Raw genomic sequence first — 25,549 nt, forward strand, 5'->3', positions numbered from 1 at the left:
GATTCTCTTGGCAGTTTCTAAATTTCTTGCTTTTAATGGATCGCAGCAGCTATTTTAATTTATGAGCAGTCCTATTCAAGGATGTTCTCTCCTCAGGCATTCTGTAACATTGCCATCTCCATCCTAGTCTCCTCTTGACAGAAATAAGATCTATAACCTTCCTGGAGGTTTATCTTTCCTGTCATACCTTCCTGTCCTCCACATCTATCTTCTGGTGTCGACCGCCAAACTGTATCTTGCAGTAATTCAGTCAAGTAATGCATTGCATTATCTATATCAGTATTAGTTTTCAAAGGACTAGGCAGATATATGCTCAATCCAGCTCTGATAGGAGTCCCAGTCTGTCCTATTATTGTGTAAAACACAGCCATTTTGTTCTTTTTTACAATTATCTATTGTGCTAGTTATAAGAAGTACATCTGAATGATCAGACGTGAGTCAAGACTGTTCTTAACATCAGTGTACATCGGTAAAATATCTGAACTGATGAAAAAGTTTAATAAGTCTGGGACTTGTGTTAGATCTGTCAGCCAGTATGTAGGTTCCATCCCAGATATCATATTCAGGTGCTTGTTGATAATGCAATTCCTTAAAGCTCTTCCCCATGTAGTTATGAACCAAGAGGCCCAAGAGAATGCTATATGTTCCAGTTATCTCCTGCTATAAAACAGGTATCCAGCGTTGAAAGGAAATTAGAGATCAGGTCATTCCTGATCACATTGAGGGGAGGACAGTAGACTACAGATAATAGTAAAGGGCCAATTCAGTTAAAAATTTCAATTGAGATTTCCTGTATATGGTTGCTCCTGTACTCTGGTAGTTGATGGTGCTTTATAGCAATTTTTATGTGTATCCCCATGGGCCTTACCATCTGGGTGGTAAGGCCCACCAGATTTTTCATTAATATCTTTTCATTTCTTTTATAAATATGACCACAAAGCATTTCCATTACAACACTTTAGTTAATCAGCCTGTATAAAATGCAGCAGCTAATACCTGTCACATGAACATGACTGTCTGTCACTCCTAATATTCAACAATTATTGAGAAAGAAAAAATTTTTAAAAGCTTTAAAAAATAAATCCCAGATGGGTGGGATGATAATCTCAGCCTTGAATAACATGGGATGCCTATTTAATTAAACAGATAAAAATTAACCAAATAATAAATAATGTTCACTCTTCTATGCTACTGTTCAAACAAAAATCTGGTGGGCCTTACCATCCACATGGTATGGCTGATGTAATTCAAGGCTGAGATTATCATCCCATCCATCTGGGATTTATTTTTTAAAGCTTTTAAAAATGTTTTCTTTCTCAATAATTGTTGAAAATTATGAGTGACAGACACATGTTTATGTGACAGGTAACTAAAGTGTTGTAATGGGTATGCTTGTGGTCATATTTATAAAAGAAATGAAAAAGATAGTTAAAATGATAAACTGCTTTTCTGAGATTAAAAATTTCTTTATCAGTATATTTTATTTCTGGGAATGTTTCCAAACATTAAATTTATTGTTGCTCAAGATTTTATTTATTTATAAAATTGTTTTGCAGATGTTTTAAATCTGATTGATATAGAATTGTTGGATTTTTGTTTTTCAAGGTTAATCATTTTATTATTCACTTTCTTATTAGTATGGAAGTTAGATTCTATTATTGGCCAGACGCCTAGAATCACTATATGTCAGATTCTCTTTAAAACAATGTATAATCATTCCCAAGAATAATACCATACCATGTTACAAGAGAAATTGAGGGTGAAGTTGTTTCCTACTTCATTAAGCGTATAATATATTGTTATAGATCAGTGTGTTAAGCCTACGAAAATGCAGGTAATATTGTGTGCTACGTGTGATGTCTTCACTCTGTGCACCAGGACGGGCTGAATATTGAATATCATCATTCTTAGAGCTATTCCGACTGGTGTGTTTTGTTCATTGGATATCTACATACAGTAGTCATAAGAAATTAATTGTTTTAAGTAATAAATTAATCTTATCTCTTTAAATGAGAAAAAAATGTATTATCAATGCTTTTTTCCACTGAATAGGGGAAAAAGTTTCACTGTTTTTAAGAAATATATTTTTAAATAAGAAAATAAAACATTTGAATATTTAATTTTTTATAGTCTGTATTATTAGCAGTTTTTTAGATAGCTTAAAATTGCCAGGAGTAATCTACCAATGTTTCATTATTTTATATTTTTTATCAGATTCGTATGAAATGATCTGAGATGAAAGGCATATAGAAAACAAGATAGAGTTTATGAAATAAAAATAAAAATACATGATAAACAACTAATAACTCATTCTGTCTTTATTACAGAACCATTTTTATATATCATTATAAATATTAAGCTAGCATTTTTTTCATTATAGATGCATGTTTCTTGAGCTGGTTGAGCGCTGTATTGAACCATGGCGTCAGATATCGTGGACAGAAACTGACTTATCAAATTTCCTATCAGCATATACAAGTTGTGCTATTGAAATGGATGTTTTCAGGTAACATTCATTATTTTTCTGTTGATGATAATTCCTAGTGAAGTTTATCAAACATTTTGGATTATTTTAGCTCTATTATCGCAGTATTTTCAGAAATACCAATTATGTGTTCTTGGAATATACTATTGGAAAATACCTAATTTAATTATTATTTTTATTTGGGTTTGAGTATACTTGTAACTAGTGTATTAGGTCATGCGGTGAAAGTTGCTGTCACTATCTAAGATATGTTTGATCGTGAAGCTGTACAAGTTACTACTGAATTGTGATCATGCTCATAGCTTGTTGTGACCCTAGTTCATTAAGAAACATGTCATATTGTGATAATGACTGTTGCCCTACATTATTTAACTATGTTTCTGCATAGGCCTCAATCTTTTAAAGAACATTTTAGTCAAGAACTTAGAAAATTTATAAAAAAAGAGGTTAATTGTTTATCTAACATCAAGAGATCTTAAACAAGTTGTTTGTGTTTAGTAGCCAGAACATTATGGTAGCATGTGGAGTGTACCAAAAGTTATTTAATAAATTTAAATGGGTTTGATTAATCTCATCTGCAGTTTTTATCATAAAATATGTATTATGTTTCTATAATGATGTACAATAACATAGTTTTTTTCAACTGTAACATATAAAATAAAATATCAGAACAAACTTATCATATATTACTACTTGACTGCTTACATTTTCATATATAAACATTTCCCTATGATTAGTTTTTAAAATATCTGTTACAAGTATAATGAATATTTGTGCCAGTGAATAATTCTGAGAAATATTAGTAAAGTTACAAAAAAATTAATTAGTAGTTTACTGACTATTATCATTTTTTTTTAATAATATATTCAAGATCTGTTTGAAAATCATAATGAGATGTTTAAATCTAAATAAATATTTCCGAGTTGAGGAATTTTAGAGATGTGCAGTTGTTACCACTATGTAAAATGAAGTATAACGTGCCATTCTATTCAAAGTTTTTTTTAGAAGTTTCCATTTTTAATTGCTGTTTCATACCTCATTTTAGTGGTTTATTTTGTAATTTGTATGAGTTACATATTAATATGAGATTTTTTAAAAACTTGGAAGAAGTTTTACTGAAATGTTTGAATTTATAAAGAAGCTTATGGTAGTGATTATTTATGCTGTATTCTGTATTACAACTGGTTTGAATGATTTAAAATAAATCTGAATTAGGGTAGATAATTTGGAAGAACAATTTTTTCTCAAGAAGGCAATCAACATTAACAGACACCTCTGTTATCACAAAAGTCAAAGAACTGTATTCTAATTGTTGTTTGACTGTGTGGAAACTAGCAGATGAGTGCAACATTTTAATTTGTTTATGACGTGAATTGTTAAAAAAAAGGTGGAAATGTATCAACTTTGTTCCTTGTTTGATATCATTGTGTTACAAACTTTCAGAAGCTGTTAAGTCTTGTCAGTGATAATGAAACATTTATGAAAAGATAATGATAATTAATAAAACATAGATTCATAATTACAATGTCGAAAATTAAGTTTAGTCTTTTTAATAGTCGGGTAGTATCACAAAGACAAATAAATCCTCTGTTAAGTTCAATCAAATACCTAAGTTATGTCTACATTCTTTTTTTGACATTAAAGGTATTTTTGCTATGAAACTTTGCCTGAAGGTCGAAAGACTATGAGAAAGTATCAAGAGAAAGTGGCCTGAACTTAAGCTTGGTGGCCAAGTGATGGCTTTAGATTCTGTTCTCTCTAAAGAGTTCTCTATGAACTCTTGTGTACTCTTTTTTGTTACCTAACACTAAATTAGATATTAAAACCTAAAGGCAAAATTGAGGAAACTAAAAAAAATTTGCAAATGGCATTGAAAAAGTTTAAACCACAAAGCTTTTTGTGACAGTTTTTTAAAGTGGAAACACCATTGGGATAAATGTTTCAGTACTGGAGGAACTACTCATACTTTGAGGATGACAAGGTCCAGTAACTCCCAGGTTAACCCTAAATATTTAGTTTAGTTGCTTTTTGAACAACCTATATGCATAGACCACATATGTGCATGTGCGTGTGCATGTGTGTGTGTGAAGTAAAGTAAGTTTATATTATTAATTACTAACTAGTTTAAATTAATATAAATTTATATTTAAAGTCTATTAAATAAACTACCTCTTACAAAATCTTGAGGTAAGACATGTCATGCCTTAATTTTTCATGAAAATACTTTTACCTCAGCCATAATCTTAGTCACTGAGGATGCAGCATCCCTGGAAAGTATTTTCGTAAAAGATTATCACAATATTTTGCACTAAATGTTTTTTAAATAGATTTAAATATATTATAATAGTACAGAGCAAAAATATAAATGTTATAAAAAAGATTAATTTCAGTAAAATAATAAAAAAAATAACAGTTATTTAATTTTTTATCTTATTTTGTTTCAGTTACTATTAAATCATGACAAGAAAGTTTACTTACAGCTTTACAAATTGTCAAAAATGTAGTTGTTTTCAATATAAATTAATGAAGTATTAATACTATTTTAATAAAGTTAAAAAAGAGGAAAATTCCATTCTTACCTAAGCAATAAACAGTCAAGTGTAGCATATTGGTAAATAAAAATGAATGACCTTCAATTTTTAAATACTATTAAGCAGATCTGTCAAAGAGTAAACAGATTTAAAAAAGAATAATGCAAGGTAAACATGTATCCATTTTGTCTCTTAACATATACATTATTATATGTTAAGAGGCAGCTCAAGAGGATTAAAATGTTATTAATTGTTTAAATTGAAATAAAAGAACGAATTGTTAATTTTACTTAAATCGTTATATATAATTTTTAATTGATGTTCACAAAATTTTATTAAAAATTATAACTCCTAATTTATTACATTTATTATTTGATGTAAGTTAAAGGTTTTTTTTAGTAAAGAATATTTTTCAAATTGCTTATTGAATCTGCTTTTCACTGATTTATTTTCAGAGAGGCTACTGTTAAGTCAGCTTGGGAACGATATATGACAGTAATTAGTACCTGTGTAATGAGAATTTTTAAAACTTATTAATACTTTTGATACTCATACAAGATAGTGTTGGTTACCTCTAGTGGTCTTTTGTGACTCAGTATTTCTGTAAGTGCTAAGTAAGTATTTTAATTATAGTATAATTGTATTTAAAAATAATATATAAATTTTAGAATAAAGAAATGCCAATCAAATTGTTAGCTCATGAAGTACACAAGGGATAAATTTTTCTAGTATATATAACTTGATTTGTTTTAAAGAATGCATATTGGTTCTCCAGATATGACTTGTACTTTGTAATTGTGAATTAATGTTTTTTTAATGGTAGGGAAAATATGATAATTTTTAATTTTTTATGTATTTATATTTAAATATATATATTATATTACAGAAATTTTTTTATTTTAATGCGCACTGTTATGTAATATTTTAATTTATTATAATTTAGGTGTATAATACAGTATTCTGAAACAAAGAAAATTACACAAAAATTACACATTATTTTTGTTGCATTAATAAGACATAAAAAATGTTCAATATTAATTTTATTAAAAAAAAAAATCATATTTATTTCATCACGTATTAGTTGTGATATAATTCTTAACATTATTATTTATATGTATGCAGCAGATAATCTATGGAAAATTGCACTATGATCATGCCAGGAAATTTTAAATCGATTGATATTGTTTGGGGCAGGAAGGGGTAAACCGGTACATACTGGTGTAGTGCATGAGAATTTGATAAGTTTACTGACACACTTAAGGAAACTTTGAGTTAGAGCTTGTTTTTGTCTGTTACTTAGTTATAATTCAGTTACTTTTTTAAATATAGTTATTACCCTTGTTTAATTTTGTCTTTGAAATATAACTAATAACTTTTCCTTGTATGTCCTCTCCATACGTAGTAGAAATATTCTCAAGTTGCCTTGTACAGAATTTTTCTTTAATTATTAGGAAAACAAATAATCCATTTAACAATGTGTGATTCTAATTAATTAAATTAATTAGCAAAACATAATATCTCTAAAAATTATAATAAAAAAAATTAAAAGAATACTTCCATCACATTAAGCAATAGCTAAACATAATCATCTTTCAATGTGGGCAGAGCTTTATGTAGTATATGAAAATTGTATATGATATTATGTAATGCGCATCTTTGGAAGTTGTCGATATTAACTCATTTTTATTCTATCATGAGTTTTTCCTGGCATACTAAAACTTTCATTTTCTCCCAGTTTATTTGATTCTGTTATTACTTTACACCTAATATGAACAGGTAATCCACAAAGATCTGCTATGCGAGCTTGAATTTCTACATGTACCAACATTGAATTTTCTTTGATTAGTTGCTGCATTTGGTCATTACCACCTCCCGGAGATGGTTAGTGAAGTGCCCTGACCTATCCAGCCAAACGCCTAAGTACCTTGCACTTCACTGCTCCACCACCCTAACTCCATCAGCTTCAATCTTTATTGGCCAAAGTCGACGCCATCCGAGAACAGCTACCACTGATGTCTTTGTCGGAGCAAGCTGCATCCCTCTTCTCTATAACCAATCACTGATTCTTGCCAACTTGGCAACTAGTAGTGCTAGGTTGTCGGTTTACACATCCACCTCCGTCCTGTCCGGCAGCTCCATCTTCAGGAGATCATAATATACCAGGTTCCACAAAAGTGAACCCAGCACCGACCCTTGTGGTACCCCACATGTCATATCAAAATGCATTACTTCTTCTGCATAGGTGACAATACTCCAATTGTGGAGGTACTTGTTAATTATCGTCACTAGATAGTGACAGAAAGTAACAGCCAGCTTCAGCAATAGAGCCAGCCTGGCCTCCTTTCAGTTCTGGGGAAGTGTCCAATTTGTCAATACCTCGTTCATGGCCTCCAACACAACCCAAGGGTGGTGCCTCACTAGATTCCTGATAATTACTCCAGGAACTTTTTCTGGTCATGGACTCTTCTATCCTGTGATCCTCAGGGCCACAGTTCGAAGTTCCTCTTCAACAAAAGGTCTGGGTATCGCACTCTGGATCTCGACCCAGTCCAGAACCATGACTAGAAAGAGAGTTGATACCGCTCTTGTGTCTGATCCTTAGAAAGGAGAGGGAGCTGCTTGCCTGATTGTTTCTTGATGACCTCATATCAAGCAAACCCAGGCCTCCCGTTTCGCCTTCCTAATCTCCTCCCTCAAGTTCCTCTTAATCTGGCAACACTCCTCTGCTTCAGTCAACCCCCAATCCATTGCCTCCCTTTGAGTCTTAGGAGGGTCCTCCAAACCTGGCAGGCCTCTCGTTTCTTGTCTGCAATGTTTCCATTCCATCAGTATGTGGACTTCTTTCTCCTGGTGGACATGCTTGCCTCCCGCTTGCACATGGAGGCTAGTATCCTTTCCAGCTCCTCAGGGTAGGTGATCCCCTGGAGTGCTATTTCTGTGGCAGCATTGTCCACTGTCCTTACCACCTGCTGTTCAGTTGGTTTCCATCTCTTGGGCAGGCAAACATCTGCAGCCCTGCCCCATTCCACATCAAATGTAATGGCCTGATGGTCGCTCCCATACTCTTCTTCGAGGACCCTCCAGTTCGCCATCTTTGAAGCAGCACGGTCCGTTATTGCAACAATATCTGTAACTGACCCACCCTCTCCCTACATAAGTCGGCACCTGTGGTTCATTCATCGTCACCAAGCCTTTCAACGCTAACATGGACACCAATACATATCCTCTTTGTGTTGATTTGAACCCGCCTAGTTCAACACATTCAGAGTTCAGATCTCCAGCCAGAATGTCGGCTTGCATATGACACACATGCATTTATCAAGCGTGTTCTAGAAAGCAAGACTGTTCACATTTAGAGAATATATATTCCATGAACAATAAATATTCTGTGAGCTCCATTATAACATATCCATCTCCCAGTTCAGTGTATAACATAGCATGGCTTCCAGCTACATCTCTAATTGCCATGTTACCTTCTTCATCAGTGCACCAACCGCCTGCGGCCAGTACCCAATGATTCAGCTCAGTGACAAGGACATAGTCGACATCGTTGTCCTGTGCAGCTGCCCACAACAGGTCATGGGCAGTCACATTTCTGTTTATGTTCAAAAGGAGGCGTTTCACTTCCGGGCCATACAAACCCAAGCCCCACCCACTCCAATGACCAATATTTTTATATTCTATGCACCATGGTTGAGCCGTGCAAGCTGTCCTGGCTCATACATGCCAAAGCAACGTGACCACTGCCCCAGAACCTGTAGCAGGTGGTATATGGTTGCCGGATCGCAATCCAACAGGACTACCATCCGACCAACAGCAGTCCCATCGAGGTCAGTTGGAGCACCTCCCTCAACGATAACATCACCATTGCGTTTTGCATGGGCCCATAGGCCGGACGCAGGAAGGTCACCCAAGCCAGAGTGTGCTCCCCCAGTATGCACACAACCGCCCATAAGACTTCTTCCTTTATGACTTCACTATCGAGATCATGTACATGGACAATCGTCATCTTGCTTGTCCCTTCCCTTTCTGCAACCACTATCATTGGAGAAGCTGCTGCTACTTTTTGCTTGATGTCTTGGATTGCTGCTGAACCTTGATGTACTCTTATCTACATTGTCACCTCTGCCTTGCCTCACCAACAGAATATCCACTGCCAGTTGGACACTGATGTTTTCACCATCTTCAGTAGACCAGCGTAGGATATGCCTTTTTTTTTGTAGAGGTGGGGAATCAATTTTACAGACGGCGAAGCAGTGTCGGGGTCGCTAATAGGTCCTGCTAGGTCATAGAAAGAGTGTATGTATACCTGCGCACTACTGATTAAACTTCCACCCCTGGTTATCCACCCCCCTGGCATAACTAATAACGCATTCCATCAGGTAGGGGGAGGTCGCCCACACACACAGTCATACGTCATATCATACTACAAGTACAGATCTTAAGTTAAAAACACAATATAGATTCTTTGGCCTTTAAATAGTCACTACAAAACACAATAAAAATTATATATAATACATGTACAAATACAGCTAACCATATAAACAAACAATGTAATACCTAAAACTAAACATTATGTAAGTACTAGAAGATATAAACAAAAATACAGAGTATGTGTACACACCAGAAGCGCAACCCACAGAAGCTGCACACAGCTGTTACTCATTTCACAGATACTTTTTTTTTGTCTTCAGTCATTTGACTGGTTTGATGCAGTTCTCCAAGATTCCCTATCTAGTGCTAGTCGTTTCATTTCAGTATACCCTGTACATCCTACATCCCCAACAATTTGTTTTACATATTCCAAACGTGGCCTGGCTACACAATTTTTCCCTTCTACCTGTCCTTCCAATATTAAAGCGACTATTCCAGGATGCCTTAGTATGTGGCCTATAAGTCTGTCTCTTCTTTTAACTATATTTTTCCAAATGCTTCTTTCTTCATCTATTTGCCGCAATACCTCTTCATTTGTCACTTTATCCACCCATCTGATTTTTAACATTCTCCTATAGCACCACATTTCAAAAGCTTCTAATCTTTTCTTCTCAGATACTCCGATCGTCCAAGTTTCACTTCCATATAAAGGGACACTCCAAACATATACTTTCAAAAATCTTTTCCTGACATTTAAATTAATTTTTGATGTAAACAAATTATATTTCTTACTGAAGGCTCGTTTCGCTTGTGCTATTCGGCATTTTATATCGCTCCTGCTTCGTCCATCTTTAGTAATTCTACTTCCCAAATAACAAAATTCTTCTACCTCCATAATTTTTTCTCCTCCTATTTTCACATTCAGTGGTTCATCTTTGTTATTTCTACTACATTTCATGACTGTTTTTGTTCTTGTTTATTTTCATGCGATAGTTCTTGCGTAGGACTTCATCTATGCCATTCATTGTTTCTTCTAAATTCTTTTTACCCTCGGCTAGAATTACTATATCATCAGCAAATCGTAGCATCTTTATCTTTTCACCTTGTACTGTTACTCCGAATCTAAATTGTTCTTTAACCTCATTAACTGCTAGTTCCATGTAAAGATTAAAAAGTAACGGAGATAGGGAACATCCTTGTTGGACTCCCTTTCTTATTACAGCTTCTCTCTTATGTTCTTCAATTATTACTGTTGCTGTTTGGTTCCTGTACATGTTAGCAATTGTTCTTCTATCTCTGTATTTGAACCCTAATTTTTTTAAAATGCTGAACATTTTATTCCAGTCTACGTTATCGAATGCCTTTTCTAGGTCTATAAATGCCAAGTATGTTTGTTTGTTTTTCTTTAATCTTCCTTCTACTATTAATCTGAGGCCTAAAATTGCTTCCCTTGTCCCTATACTTTTCCTGAAACCAAATTGGTCTTTTCCTAACACTTCTTTCACTCTCCTCTCAATTCTTCTGTATAGAATTCTAGTTAAGATTTTTGATGTATGACTAGTTAAACTAATTTTTCTGTATTCTTCACATTTATCTGCCCCTGCTTTCTTTGGTATCATGACTATAACACTTTTTTTGATGTCTGGCGGAAATTCCCCTTTTTCATAAATATTACATACCAGTTTGTATAATCTATCAATCGCTTCCTCACCTGCACTGCGCATTAATTGTACAGGTATTCCGTCTATTCCAGGAGCCTTTCTGCCATTTAAATCTTTTAATGCTCTCTTAAATTCAGATCTCAATATTGTTTCTCCCATTTCATCCTCCTCAACTTCCTCTATAACACCATTTTCTTATTCATTTCCTCCGTATAACTCTTCAATATATTCCACCCATCTATCGACTTTACCTTTCGTATTATATATTGGTGTACCATCTTTGTTTAACACATTATTAGATTTCAATTATGTACCCCAAAATTTTCCTTAACTTTTCTGTATGCTCCGTCTATTTTACCAATGTTCATTTCTCTTTCCATTTCTGAACAGTTTTCTTTAATCCACTCTTCTTTTACCAGTTTGGACTTCCTGTTTATAGCATTTCTTAATTGCCGATAGTTCCTTTTACTTTCTTCATCACTGGCATTCTTATATTTTCTACTTTCATCCATCAGCTGCAACATATCGTCTGAAACCCAAGTTTTTGTACCAGTTCTCTTTATTCCGCGTAAGTTGCTTCTGCTGATTTAAGAATTTCCTTTTTAACATTCTCCCATTCTTCTTCTACATTTTCTACCTTATCTTTTTTACTCAGACCTCTTGCGATGTCCTCCTCAAAAATCTTCTTTATCTCCTCTTCCTCAAGCTTCTCTAAATTCCACCGATTCATCTGACACCTTTTCTTCAGGTTTTTAAACCCCAATCTACATTTCATTATCACCAAATTATGGTCGCTATCAATGTCTGCTCCAGCATAAGTTTTGCAGTCAACGAGTTGATTTCTAAATCTTTGCTTAACCATGATATAATCTATCTGATACCTTACAGATACAGTACCTACCTAAAATACCAAGCCACCCAGGCTGCCATCCAACACCTGTGCTAAGTGCTCACAGCTTCATCGCGCCAAGGTGACCCCCCACGCATTCGGGGGGCCCCCTAGGCGCTTGGTTGAGGGCCTGTCCACCTACATGTCCTCTGACGCTTAGCTCTTATGTGGTTCTCTCCCAGGTAATTAGGTCCCACACAACTGTCCTGGTATAGTCAGTGACAGCCTTCCAGTTCGTCTCCAACTGCAATAATATATCTTGGACTTCTTCCGGTGTGAACATTTCCTCTTTATGTATAACATCTAATAGATCTTTTCTCTCACGATCGTATCTCGCGCACTTAAAAAACATATGGTAGGTGGTTTCCTCCTCGTGGCAGACAGGACATTCATCGGAATGGTCCAGGCAGAACCTGAACAGGTAGGACCTAAACCCTCCATGGCCTGTCAGTAACTACGTTAAGTAATAATCTAGGGAGCCGTGGCGTCTGCCGCTCCATCGCTTGACATCACTAAGCATCCGAGATGTGTCCACCGTCCCTTCTCGCACTAGTCCCATCTCTGCTGCCATATGTTGTTCATCTCGACAGTTATGTTATTATTTTGCTGCCTCCTCTCTTGTGGTGAGAGACCCCTAATCTCCCACATCCTTCTCCGTTGCTCAACCACCAGGTCGATAGTAAGAAGTCCCACTAGAACCTCTGCAGCCGCTCCTGAGACAGTCCGGTATCCGGATATGACCCGCAGACAGCACCATCTGTGATATGTCACCAGTATTTCCCTCCTCCTAATCTAATCTTCCTCCGATCATCTGTTATGTCTACACCTTGTGTGCCACATACAAAGTTACAAGGTCCCTTATGCGCAGTGCAGTAGTTCTGGTCTTTGCCATCACCTTCCCATCCTTTATTGTATTAGTGACCATTTGTTTAAACTGCCCGGCATTTTTCCGCTCTTCTCTGACTTTTATTTCCATATGGTCTCTGGTCCTCCATATGGAAAGGATCTTCATGGTTGGGGACACTGTGACCTTGCTCCGTACCATTTTCAATAGGTCCATGTACGTCGCTGTAGGCTTTACAACAAGTGTTTCAACCTTGTGCGTGGATCCAGCCGGTATTTCATCATTTTGTGCTTAGGGAAGTCTGCCTCCTGGGGCGACTTGGTAATATTTCTGCCCTGTCTTCCTCCCCTCGCATTCCAATATTTTTCGTTTAAGGTTGGTGGTTGAAGTGCCGTATAAGTCAGTTTGAAGTTCGCCCAGCTCTCCACCATTAAACGTCTTGACCTTGTTAAAAATTTTTACAAGAGATTGTGTGAGGTCATTGTCTTCTCTGGAGTCCACGTAGGCCACCTCAAATGTATTCCTGACAGGAACCTTATCATTCATCCCCTCTCCAAACAACCTTGCTTCTAATGAGGCTGTCAAGAGATTTCCTGCTTTGACTCCTAGAGCATTGAGTAGCCACGCTAATTGAGGATGCCTTGTATCCAGCTTCTCGTGTAATTTGTTCTCTGTTAGTTCCTTCATATCTATTATCGCAATGCTATCCAGTGCTCCGTCTCTTTTATCGGGCTGTCTTGTGTAAGTATTGCAGTACGCGTTCTTTAGCCATGTCTTTTTGATAAAGTCTACCGTATCTTCATCGGGGACTCCATTGTTAAGTCATCTATAATTGGACAGCCAGAGGCAGTCACAGTCTGTGTTGCCACCTCCGCTGTTTGTTTCTTTCCTGTAGTGAGTATACTACTGCTTACCGTTCTTCTTAATTCTTTTACTGTGCTGCTTAGTCACTCATCGACCTCCTTTATGCTTCGTTTTACCTTCTTATCGATGCTTTTTCGGAGGTCAGATGCCAGCCGTTCCAATTTCACGACAAAGTCCTCGAGTTGTTTGGGAAGCTCCTCTTCCCAGTTGGAGGTTTTCTTTATAATGTGGCTTTCTATCTTTTTTCTAACATCTGTACTGTGACGGGGATGAAGCCCCCCAGGTTGTGCATCAGGTGTCAGCATGCTGGTGCTGGCCTTAACAGGCGTAGCCTCCATGTCAGCATGCCTCTGATCTATTCTGCATTTTTAAAAAAAAAAAATTAATATATAATTCACTGTACTGTAGCTGAGTTTTTTAAAGTTTAAGTGAACTAAACCTATAATCGATCTTTCGAACGATTCACTATTTAAGAACAATCATTTTGTTTTTGTCAGACTACACTGTATCCATCCACAAACAATTCATTGAATCTACTTAGTGCAAAGAGAAACTATATGTTCTTTGTACTCACTTGCTTTACTAAAGTTGACTGACCTGCAACAATGGCAGGTTCCGCTGTATGAGCATGTTGCAGAAGTTTAGTTAACAATGTAGTTGTAACTTCTTTATAAAACTAAATCTCACTAATAAAAACTAATAAATGCAACAAAGAAGTCTAATTAAGGTCTAAAAATACAAAGTAAATAATAAACGTGTTAAATATTAGCAAATAGAGCTAATAGCACTCGCTGGTTATACCGGCAGCACGTGGTCCTATGCTATTATTATAAATCTCTTACTAACTAATCACACAGAAAAAACTGCACCTTCCGAACTTGCATGATTGTTAAATACATCCAAATGAAAAAGTACACACACGCACAATGTAATACACTCCGGAAAAGCCACTTTTCTAAGGAAAAATACTGACAAGCCATTAGGAGCTACATCCACTCTAAATAATGAACATAACCTATATATGAAGTACTTATCCTAGTTAGAAGCTAACACTTAAGTTCATTGAAGTCTGTATCACTAACTAATGAAGATTCTACTATGAGAAGGTAGTTTATTTGAAAATAAATAATTTTTATGAATAATTTGGTAAAAAATAATAATTTTGATAAATAATAATGAAGGATTAAGAAATATAACGTAAAGTACTTAATCACATAACAGGATCTAATTTTGAACACTGTCCAGGCATGGTCTAAATGTAATCTTTTCCCTTTTTATTGCAAATTGTTCTTAAATTTTGTCCCATTGGTTACTAGATATTTCCTAATACACATGTAACATTCTTGATTATCGTTTCCAGTTGCACTCCAGTGGTGTAATACTACTCCACTAGGGCCTTCACTGCTTCCATCAGAATCCCATCTGGCCCCGGCGTCAGTTACAGGCGACAGTCGCTAATGCAACCTTAGTTGATCCAAATGCTGGCCTGGTCAAGATAACCTTGGCAGGTCTACCGATTCCTATTGCTGCCCAAATACTCTCTTTTGTCTCTAGAGGTAAAGATATTGTCAATATCTTTAATGAACATATGGTCAAGCCTCCCCAAAATATCTGCCCCCCCCCAAAAGATACATTTTTTGCAGTTGCCACTCTCAGTTTTTCAGCTGTCTCTCCCTCCACCTTAACCCAAATCTGGAGGTTGTCTTTGGAATGCTTCTTGGCTGAAAGGATCCCCTCCGCTTCACTTACCACGCTGGCCTTCACTTGTTTTAGGTCAGTGTAGGAGTGACCTTCAGCTTTAACCTCTACTGTGATGGATGGGACCCAAACTGGTCTCTTCAGCTTTTTTTCAATTGTACCCATCTTCACCTGTTCCGCAGTCCTCTCCAGATACACCATGAAGTCAGTTGAGCACCTCCAAACAAAGAACTCAACTACTCTCCTCATAATCTGTCCCATTTTATTATTAGTCCCAATGAAACTATTCTTCTTATCTTCAGCAACTATTTTGGAGACTTCCAGTATAACATCCTCTTCAGCTCTTCTTCACTGGAATTGACTATTATTACATAATAGGTTTGCTAGTGGCAATCTAAATCTTCTCTTGCCAAGACCCTTGCACTAGATTTCTCCACAAGGACCTGGCCAGGTTTCAGTCCCTCTTCCTTAATGAGCTTACTAACCCATGGTACTCTGTCAATCACTTTCTTACTTACCCTCTTTGTCAGTGTTAGCTGCCAGATCCAGCATCAGCACTGTGCCAATATCCTCATCCTGAATGGGGTCATTCACCAGGGAGGTATGCTTAAATAGGTCCTTGGACCATCGCTTGAGGACAAGTTTTCCAAGCTTCTCTTTGTCAACCCCTTCCTCTTGATTGTTATTAATTTAAATAAATTAATATAACCACACAGCTCTAGCAGCAAAAGACGAGTCAAACGTTTGACAATTGACATTTGTCTGTGTATTCCCATCATTAGCTTCATCCTCTTTTCTCCTTTTTAATATTCTGTCAAGGGAGCGAGGGTGTATTTGGGTGACTTAATGAGGACCCTCACTGCACCAGATTTATTTATTATGAAAGATCCCCCTCCCCCATCACTTACTGTTGCGTTGAAGTGAACGAACCTGCTTCTCTTACAGGTGAATGTGGGAGACTTGCTGGCTTTGAAGGCCTGCAATTCATCCTCCTGCATTTTATTTATTGCATAACAGTATATAAATTCCATCAAATCCAGAAACAACTATTAATAATTATAAAATATAAAGATAGCAATTATAGCAATAGTGCTTTAAAATTTATCAAATAGACTTGATTTCAAAATTGGAAAAGATTGTAAACAAATCATGTAAATAGCTGTTTTCACAAAAGTGGAGGAAAACACTAACTCGGCGCCAAAACTGGCATATGCAGTTAGGTGAACCTCAAAAAATTACTTTCTGCGGAAAACACTGACTGTCTGCCAAAACTGGCAGACTTAGTTAGGTTAACCTCAAAGTTACCGAGTAAGTCCTGCCAAATTTGGCAGATTGTACTAGCCTCTTACAAGATTAACCTAGGCAACTAATATAACACACAGTATTATAAAACATTAAAACAGAAATAGTTAACCAGTTTATATACTGAAAACTAATACACTCCAATGTTATTCAATTACAAAACAGTAAACTACCTGCAATTTGTCCAAGATAAATCAACTATTGACCATACTAAAACAATCACACTATCACTCTTTACATTCACTCAATACACATGCATGCAACTATAGTATGATCATTCTCCCTTCCCTACACACAAAAAAAGTTGTCAATAAAAAATTTGATTACACTGAATAAACTGCTAACAAGAACAGGAGTGAAACATGGACACCTGCATGTTCCAGCCACTAATTGAAAACTCTCCACATTTGTTATCTGGCCTCCCAGATCTGTACATTGAAGTTTCCACCAATAAGACATCTGTCACCCCTCCTTTTGACCATATGACTCAAATTGCATACATTCTGTGAAATTCCTCTACATCTGTATTAGGGGAAAATATAGCAGCTAAACATAGTGAAATCTTCACCCTCACAATACTAGAACCATTTCCAAACCACTTCTGCTCAGAATTGCGGCTTTACTGTCTTGTCCAACGAAAAACTTTCTCCATCCTTGGAAACGTGGCATATCACCCTTGACCATGTATGGGTGCTGTAGAAGTACGATATCGAGACACCGCTGTTCGACAACCTCATCTAACTCTACTTTGACAACATAGGCATCCTGGGCATTTAATTGACCAAATCTAACCATCCAGAGAGTTGAAATACATCTCAGCTGCTCTTAGATAGCAACCACACTCCCTACTATTCATGGAGTGCCTATGATTCTTGTGCAACCTTTTAAAGTTGACACAAGACAGAGTCTCTTTCTTCTGTGGACAGTTGTCATGCTTGTGGTTTTCCTCACCACAATGTGTGCATACCAACACACATTTGCAGAATTTGGCCCTATGACTGAACCTGCAGCACTTAAAACATCATTGCACGTCAGTGTGTTCCTAGACGTGGCAAGATGTGAAATCAACATAAATCCTTCCCTCAGCCAAGAATTTCTGGAAGAGACTAGCACCTACTTCAAAAACTTTGTGATACCGCTGGGCATCACATTACCGATTTTGAAGACCATCCTGCATTCCTTCTCAAAAGCAGCCTTGTTCAACTCAGTGTTTTGCTCTCGTATGAGTCAGCACCTCCTCATTGGACAAATTGCAGTCAGTGTCATAGACAATAACCCGAGGCCTATGCTTCCTTTTGGGATCAACTTTAAGTTTTTTGATGGCCAGGAAGTCCATGATGACACAGATAGTCTCCTTATTGTCTGCAACTACAACCAGCCCTTTGCTGGTCTCTTTAAAGTCTTGAATCTTAAGGCCCTTTCAGCTGTCGTGAAGGGCAGCCCGAAAGTCCTTTTTTAGGTCTTTGCTGGACTTGGAGGATCCTTCTGTTTTGTTTACGAAAAGTACATCCGGCTTTTTTGCCATCTGACTGGCTTCCCGCTTATTTTTGACAATATCAGCATAGAGCCTAGGCAGTGGTGGGGCTGGGACCAAGACCAGTTTTTGAATAACTTTGACCTCCTTGGGTTGGGAGGCCAACATTTCATAGCCTTCCGCCAATGCTGACAGAACCTCTTTGAAACGCCGGAACTGTAGAATCAGTTTCGCTCACACCTTTGAGCTGACACTGTGGAGGGTTTCTGTGAAAACCAAAAGATTATCTAGTTCCTCCTGCATTGCCCTAGACAGAACTGCCTGGTCTGCTCTTCTCGCTCTGAAATTTTTCTGCTAGTGGATTCACTTTAATTACCCGAGTGGGTGCTTCTGTGTCCATCGCGTACCCTTCATCTTCTGATGTCAAGGAGCTAGAAGAAAAAGGCTCTGGTCTCCTCTTCCGCCTGGACTTTTTAACTTCCTGGAAATCTGCCATGACCAAAGATGATCAGCCAAGCCTAAAAATGATCAACTGACACTCACTGTCTTCCTCCTACAACTATGTTGGGCAAGTCCACTAACACTACTACTTCTAGGTTGGTACCGTAGATTGTAGTAGGAAATTCACCAGACTAATACTAATATTCACTTCTTTGCTGAGAAACTTTCTGAGAGAACATTGGCACATAGCGGTAACTAACCTAAATTGCCGAGCACATGGCAAATTTCAGGTTATCCACATGTTTTTAACAAATCTTATTTGCTTCTAACTAAAATACTACTTAATCTATCTGCTTAACACTACCCGCAGCCCTGTCCTCCACACCAGAGCTCTCAGGCGCCCGTCTCCTTTCTTCCTTCTTCCTCAGTTAGGAGCATCTCCATATGGACTAGGTCATAATAACCACAGCAAGCCATAGCACTTTTTTGGTTAGCCTGGAATCCGTAAGTCCCTCGGGCAGAAACATAACTTTCGTACCCAGGAGTACTTCAAATTTTTTAATTAGCTCTAGAAAGCAGAGCTTACCCTCATGCTCTGAGCATCAGAGAGGCCACAGGTTCACTGCATCCAGGTGACCCCAACACGATCAGGAGGTCCCCTAGACACTCACCCACAGCCCTGCACCAGAACTCTTGGGCATCTGTCTGCTTTCCTTGTTTCTTCCGCCATCTGAAGCCTCTCCAAGACTGTTCTGGAATACCTGGTCACAGCAAGCCAGTGCTCTTCTTTGGCCAGCATTAAGTCTATAAGCCTCTCAGGCGGAAATAAAACCGTCATACCCAGAAGTTCAATCATTTCACCTCTCTCCATAGTTATGTGGGGACACTCAAAGGATATGTGCTGCGCCGTTTCTTCTGTTCTGCAATCAGGGCAGGTTTCCAGACAGTCTAATCCAAAACGATATAAATACGCCCTAAAGTTCCCATTACCTGTCAGAATCTGAGTGTGGTAAAAATCCGTCTGCTAATATCACGAATTATACTGTGGGTCCACCTGCCCTTCATCCCCTGTTCCCACCAAGTCCTCAAAGTGTCTTCCTCAATCGCCACCTACGCCATCTTCCTATCTGCAGGGGTCAAGCTCCATTCCTTTGACTCAACGAAATGTTAATTGCATGAAATGGATGAAGTTTGTGTGGCTTCCTTGCACCACATTAGTTGTAATTGATGCCATGGTTGAAAGGACAGGTCTAGGTTCCGAAGATCAGCAGCACTTTCCTTACTCCAAACCCCATGCCAAGACAATATGCAAGATGTTGTTAGCTCTTCAGCAACACCAAACTGACTGCACATCCATGTGGTGTTGCCTGTGGTGTTTAGTGATCTTGGTCTGATGATAATTTTCAAGTTGACCAACACCAGAAACCATTTGGACAACAATTACTCAAGCTGTCAATATTCTCAGTCTGCCACAAAATGGCAGATGTCCAAACAAGATCAGAAGATCGGAACTCTACCCCTAAATATTTAAAATGGGCATAGGATTTCAACTGCAGAATAATACCAGACAAACGACAACAAGGGTCAGAGACAACCTTGGTCTTTCTTTGTTTTGCAGTAGCCCGGATGGACAGTATACTGCACTTAGCCACATTGGAATTCAAGCCATAAACCATAACAGCAGCCTCAGAAGTGTCGAGCGCCAACTGCATGCCATTGTTGATGGTGGAAAATAACAGAATGTCATCCACAAATGCTAGATAATTGATATGGTATCCACAAGGTTGAAGTCTATTTTCTACAGGACTGATTTGAAAACAAGATCCATAAGAAGAAAAAAGAGCAGAGTCAACAGCTACAGGGATCACCCTATCTCATATCCCCAAATAACAGAAAGAGGAGTAGATGGAACGTCGTTGCAATGAAACTGTGTTTGGGAATTAGCATAGGCTTCGGCGACATAGTTAATAAAGCCCGTCAGGAAGCCTAGTATATTCAAGACCTAAAGAATGCCTGATGAGACACAGAATCAAAGACTTTGGCAATATCTAAAGCAGCGATGTTCACGGTTCTGTACTCGGTGCGGGCCTCATGGATGACCGAGGCTAGAATAGATTTTCTGCACACCTGTCTTGAAAACAGTGCTGGTGTTCATCAAAGATGTTGAACGCAAAAAGCCTGTCAGCCAAGATCCTATGTAAATGCCATACAACAATAGAATTTACCAAAATTGGCCAGAAATCAGAAGGGGACTCCAGTACACCTTTTTTTAGAATGAAAATTATTTATTAATATTTTCCACTTACCAACAATCTTTAATAGCAATGTGCGAGTGTGTTTGGATTATTAATCTATCCTCAGGAACAGTGATGTGTTATACATTATAATTATTTATTTCACATATTGTTAATTATACTAAATTGAATTTTATAAAAATATAAATATAACAATTGATCCTCAAAAGGTAAAAAAAGTTAACGTTATCTGTCATGTCAGTATGAAGGTCTCAGTTTATTACAAAGTTTGCCTTTTTTTTTTTTAAGAGACTTTATTTAACAGTTGTTATTTCTAATAACCTGATCTCAAGATTTTTAAAGTACTGCATTTATAATTGCAGTGGTATATCACAAGAATCCTCAGTGTGATTCAGGCAGTTAGTTTTACTTATAATTGTTAAGTATTGTGCTTAAAATGTAATTCTTCAAGCAAAGGGTTCAGCAGAGACAATAAAATTAATTATAATTAAATGAATGATTTCTATAAAAGGAAAACGATATGTGTTATTTGCATCCATAATCTTTATCCAAAATTTTATGAGTCACTAAAAAGTCACTTCAATGAGTCACTTCATATGAGTTGAATGTGAGAAGTTTTGAAAATAATTTTTGAATAAATGGATTTTTATGTCTAAATTTTGATCAGAATGAAATATTTCTTTCTGTACATATTAAATTTCCAATGAAATCTTAATCCTTTTAAAACTGGCAGATTTTTAGTTCCATGTGTGAAAAAACTGCCATGTATTATAACAGTTTGCTAAAAAGATTGCCATCAGAATGCGAATTTGCATGTGTTTTTTTTTTTTACAGAAAAATTCATAAATCCGATAAACATTGATGGATGTTCATGATTTTTTTTTCTGTTCTGAGAAAGAGCTATAGTTTTTAATATATTCCTATAATAAAATAAAAGTTGATTTCTCAAATAAACAATTAGAAGAAATTTAAAAAAAATTGATAGATGCAAATTTTTCAATAGTTTTATACCTCAACAACTATTGAAACAATTTATCCATTGAAAGTTTGAGGAAATCATTTTCTAAAATGAATTTGATACAATTTGAAGAACCCACAGAAAGTTTTTTCTGTTTTTTTGTTTTAATTGGCTAGAACAAAAACTATAAATAATGCAGAATAATAGTATAGCTAAAAATGCATTGAAAAATACTCATATAAAAAAATGACTTGAGGATCAAAAACTCCTGTTTGAAATGCTATGCTCACTTGCATGTTTCAACATCATATCTCCATTATCATTTACAGAATTCTCTCCAAATTTTTTCTTTATACCACACCCATTTAAATCACCCATCTAATGTTCTTTCTATTTTTTAATTCTTTCAGATATGTTTGCCAAATTATTATAAAATTCTGCCTTTTATGCTTCTGTGACAAGCTTTATACATTCCAGGTGCTGAAACTGACAGAACTGTTCAAATTAGTGTTGCGATGCTGTTTTCTTCCAACTAGTTTGTGACGGACAACAGCCCATAAATCAAACCTACCCCTAACTTTAAATACAATTTAAGTTTAAATAATAAAAAACGGTTCAAAACTATAGAATAATTAGCTTAAAAGTAGATAATTTTAAGCACCATCAACAGTAAATAAAGCTACCCCTAACTTTAAATACAGTTTAAGTGTAAATGATTAAAAACGGTTCAAAACTATAGAATAATTAGCTTAAAAGTTTATTTAGGTTTATTTATATTTTTCTGCAATCCAAAACTGTAAATTTGGCAGTCCAGTAGAAATCCCACATCCCTGTCTTATCTGAAGTATGCTGACTTGTCAGTAAGTAACAATAGATTTCTCTGACTGCATTGTAACCATTGCACACAATTTGTTTTAATTTTATAATTTGTTCTAAATTTTTTGATTTTTTTTTTAAATTTGAGATTCAATTGTCATATTTAACTTCATAAAATTTGCTTTTGAACGCTTCTTCAGTACTGAAATAAAAAAAAATTATTTTTCTAACAATATACAAACAATTAAATTTTTTTTTGTAAATACCAATTTTAGTGTTATGAGAAATTAAATGCAAATAATGAAAAATGTATAACATCATCAGAAATTGTCCTGTAACGAGCCTGGCATTGCATGGCATGATTTTAAAAACTTGTTGAAATAAGAATTTGAATATTTGAAATAATAAACTGAATAATCGTAATAATTTTTGCCATTGTAGTGGTAGATTAATTACTATTAAATCTTCAAGAAGGAATCTTACTCATGTATTAAATAAACTCTGTATTGGTTGCGAGAGCACTAAATCTCACAAACTTATTCAAAAAAGGTATTTATTAACCTGGAACTTCTTCAAAAGGGGCGCTACCATATAGTAGCCTATACTGTGATAGAAATTCTTTATTGGATTTACTAGACAATCATCACAATCCCTAACGCATTACATTACGACTGTATCTCCGTTATATTAAGTATTATTTTCTTTTATGTGAGTGGGCTTATATCTCATTCCTCTATTTCCTTTCTAATGTCAACTTACATTTTACTCATTGTAATATATTTGTCGCATAAAAAGAGGAAGTTTTTACCGTATCATTTTACAGATGACTTTCTAGTATTTACTCCATCTTTGGAATAAATTAGTGCATGTGAATATTATGTTATAATTTCTTAAATTAACATTCAATAATAATAAATAAAAAATATTCATTAGTAGTGTCAAGTGTCACCTGGGTGAGAACAGTAGCATTAGTAGTCAATGAAATAATCAAGAGCGGTACGGTTTAGAAGTATGTTACTAAAATTGCTCTATTTATAAAATGTTGCTTGGTTTGTTTTTACAAATTTATAGTATTTTAAATTTCTATTGCCACATGTCATCGACTTAAACAACACATATTAAAATTAGATATAATAGCACTTTTTCTTGAACCATGTTTCATATTATTCAGTGAAATAATTTCTTACTTATGCTTCCAATCTTTCCTTTTCCATATTGAAAAGGATTATAACATTCTGGCTTTCTAATCCAGAAGAGGTTTGTATTTTTTATGTCTTTATTTTTTAAATTGACAGATTTGTGTGTAAATTTATTATAATCAATATTATAAGAGAAAAGATAAGTATGAAAACAAAGAATAGGTATTATTATTACTAGTACTTCTGTAAATAATAACACTGGGGAACAGAAAAATTTTTTTTGTCTCGGGAAGAAAAATATGTGATTCTGATCATATTTTTTCTCCTGGATTCAAATATGATATCGGTTTTTCCCCATCATGCAAGGTTTCCGAGAGACAGTACTTTCTGAAATCTAATTACACAATATTCAAACATTTGACTCACCTAGAAAGTAAGAAATGATGATTTTTTGCCATATTTGGCCTGTGAAGCATCCCTCTTAATGGTCCAACAATAATCGGCCAGCATATTAGGATTCCATTTGCCTTGATACATCTTTTCCATAGCTGAAATCTCCTGATGAAAGTCTGTGCTCATCGCTCACTGCGCCAAAATTTTCTGGGACGAAATCTAGGTGAGTGGTCCGGAAGTGTACCTTCAAGGACATATTACAACCCAGATTTTTAAAAGATATAAGATCGTTGACAACATCACAATACTTTTCTGCCTTTAAATTTCCCAAAAAACTCTGAGTAGCATTTTTGAATGCTTACCAAGCTGCTTCTCCAATGGATTCAATAGTTTGTCAAACTTTTTATCATGCATTGTTGATCATATTTGTGAACCCATAAATATTCCTTCTTTAATTTTTACATCACTAATTTTAGGAAAATTCTGTTTTAAGTACATGAAACCAGGAATGTTGTCCATGGCCTTGATGAAATTCTTCATCAATCTAGTTTGATATTTAATTGGAGGTAGATACACATTTTTAGGATTACCCAATGGGTCATGTGTTTCACATTTTTCTGTTCAGGAATGAGTGATTCGTGTTTAGGCCATTATTTTCTAATGAAATGTTTTTTTCTGCCCCTACTTTCCCAGTCATACAAAAAACAACAGTACTTAGTGTAACCAAGCTGCAGACCAAGAATAAGTGTAATTACCCACAAATCACTGCAAATATTCCATTCATACACTGCATATTGAAGCTTTTCCAATATAAATTTAAAGTTTTCATGTGTTTCTTTCATACTAACAGAGTGAGCCACAGGTACTGATGGGAATTTATGCATTATTCAGAAACACCGCCTTTAAACTAATTTTAGAAAAATCGATGAACAAGTGCCTTTCTGTTGGGTTACGTTTATTAAAAAGTGTCTCCGTGAGAGAAAAAATGTCATTACAAAACACTAAGCCATTTTCTTCAGAAAAATAATCTTTAAATTCAGAATGACAATGACAATAAATACATATCTTTGTATTCTTTTGAAGAAGATTCCATGCTTTTAGCTAGGAAGCAAGCATTTCAGACTGGCTTTTGGATAACTTTAGATCTCGTATGAGATCGTTAAGATTTTTTTGAGTCAATAAATGAGGCTCAGATGAATTGCTTTGTTCAAAATTTGTTTCTTTTTCTTCCTTACTTCCATTAGACTCTGAGCTCTCTTCATCTAATGTCACATGTTCTGGAGGTTTTGGTATGGGCAATTCTTCGCAGTGTAGAGCTGGTCTCATTGCAGATTGCAAGTTAGGGTACACCATTATATGGTTTGATTTTGACGTGTAAATTTAATGTTTGTTAAGCAGAAATAACAGTCAGAAGAGTGATCTTTA

The 25,549-nt window shown here is 35.9% G+C and overlaps 1 protein-coding gene across 1 annotated transcript in view; it reads left to right on the forward strand.

The window, feature by feature from the left end:
- Fibp (acidic fibroblast growth factor intracellular-binding protein) overlaps positions 1-6,027 on the forward strand; it is a 36,174-nt gene extending 30,147 nt beyond the window's left edge. The window contains exons 7-8 of the mRNA XM_075361376.1: positions 2,381-2,506; positions 5,472-6,027. Coding sequence (XP_075217491.1) covers positions 2,381-2,506; positions 5,472-5,553 — 208 coding nt within the window. The 3' untranslated portion in view covers positions 5,554-6,027. The remainder of the gene's footprint in view (positions 1-2,380; positions 2,507-5,471) is intronic.
- The last annotated feature ends 19,522 nt before the right edge of the window (positions 6,028-25,549 follow it).

The sequence above is a fragment of the Lycorma delicatula genome, chromosome 3 (genome assembly GCF_047948215.1).
Source record: "Lycorma delicatula isolate Av1 chromosome 3, ASM4794821v1, whole genome shotgun sequence".
NCBI lineage: Eukaryota > Metazoa > Arthropoda > Insecta > Hemiptera > Fulgoridae > Lycorma > Lycorma delicatula.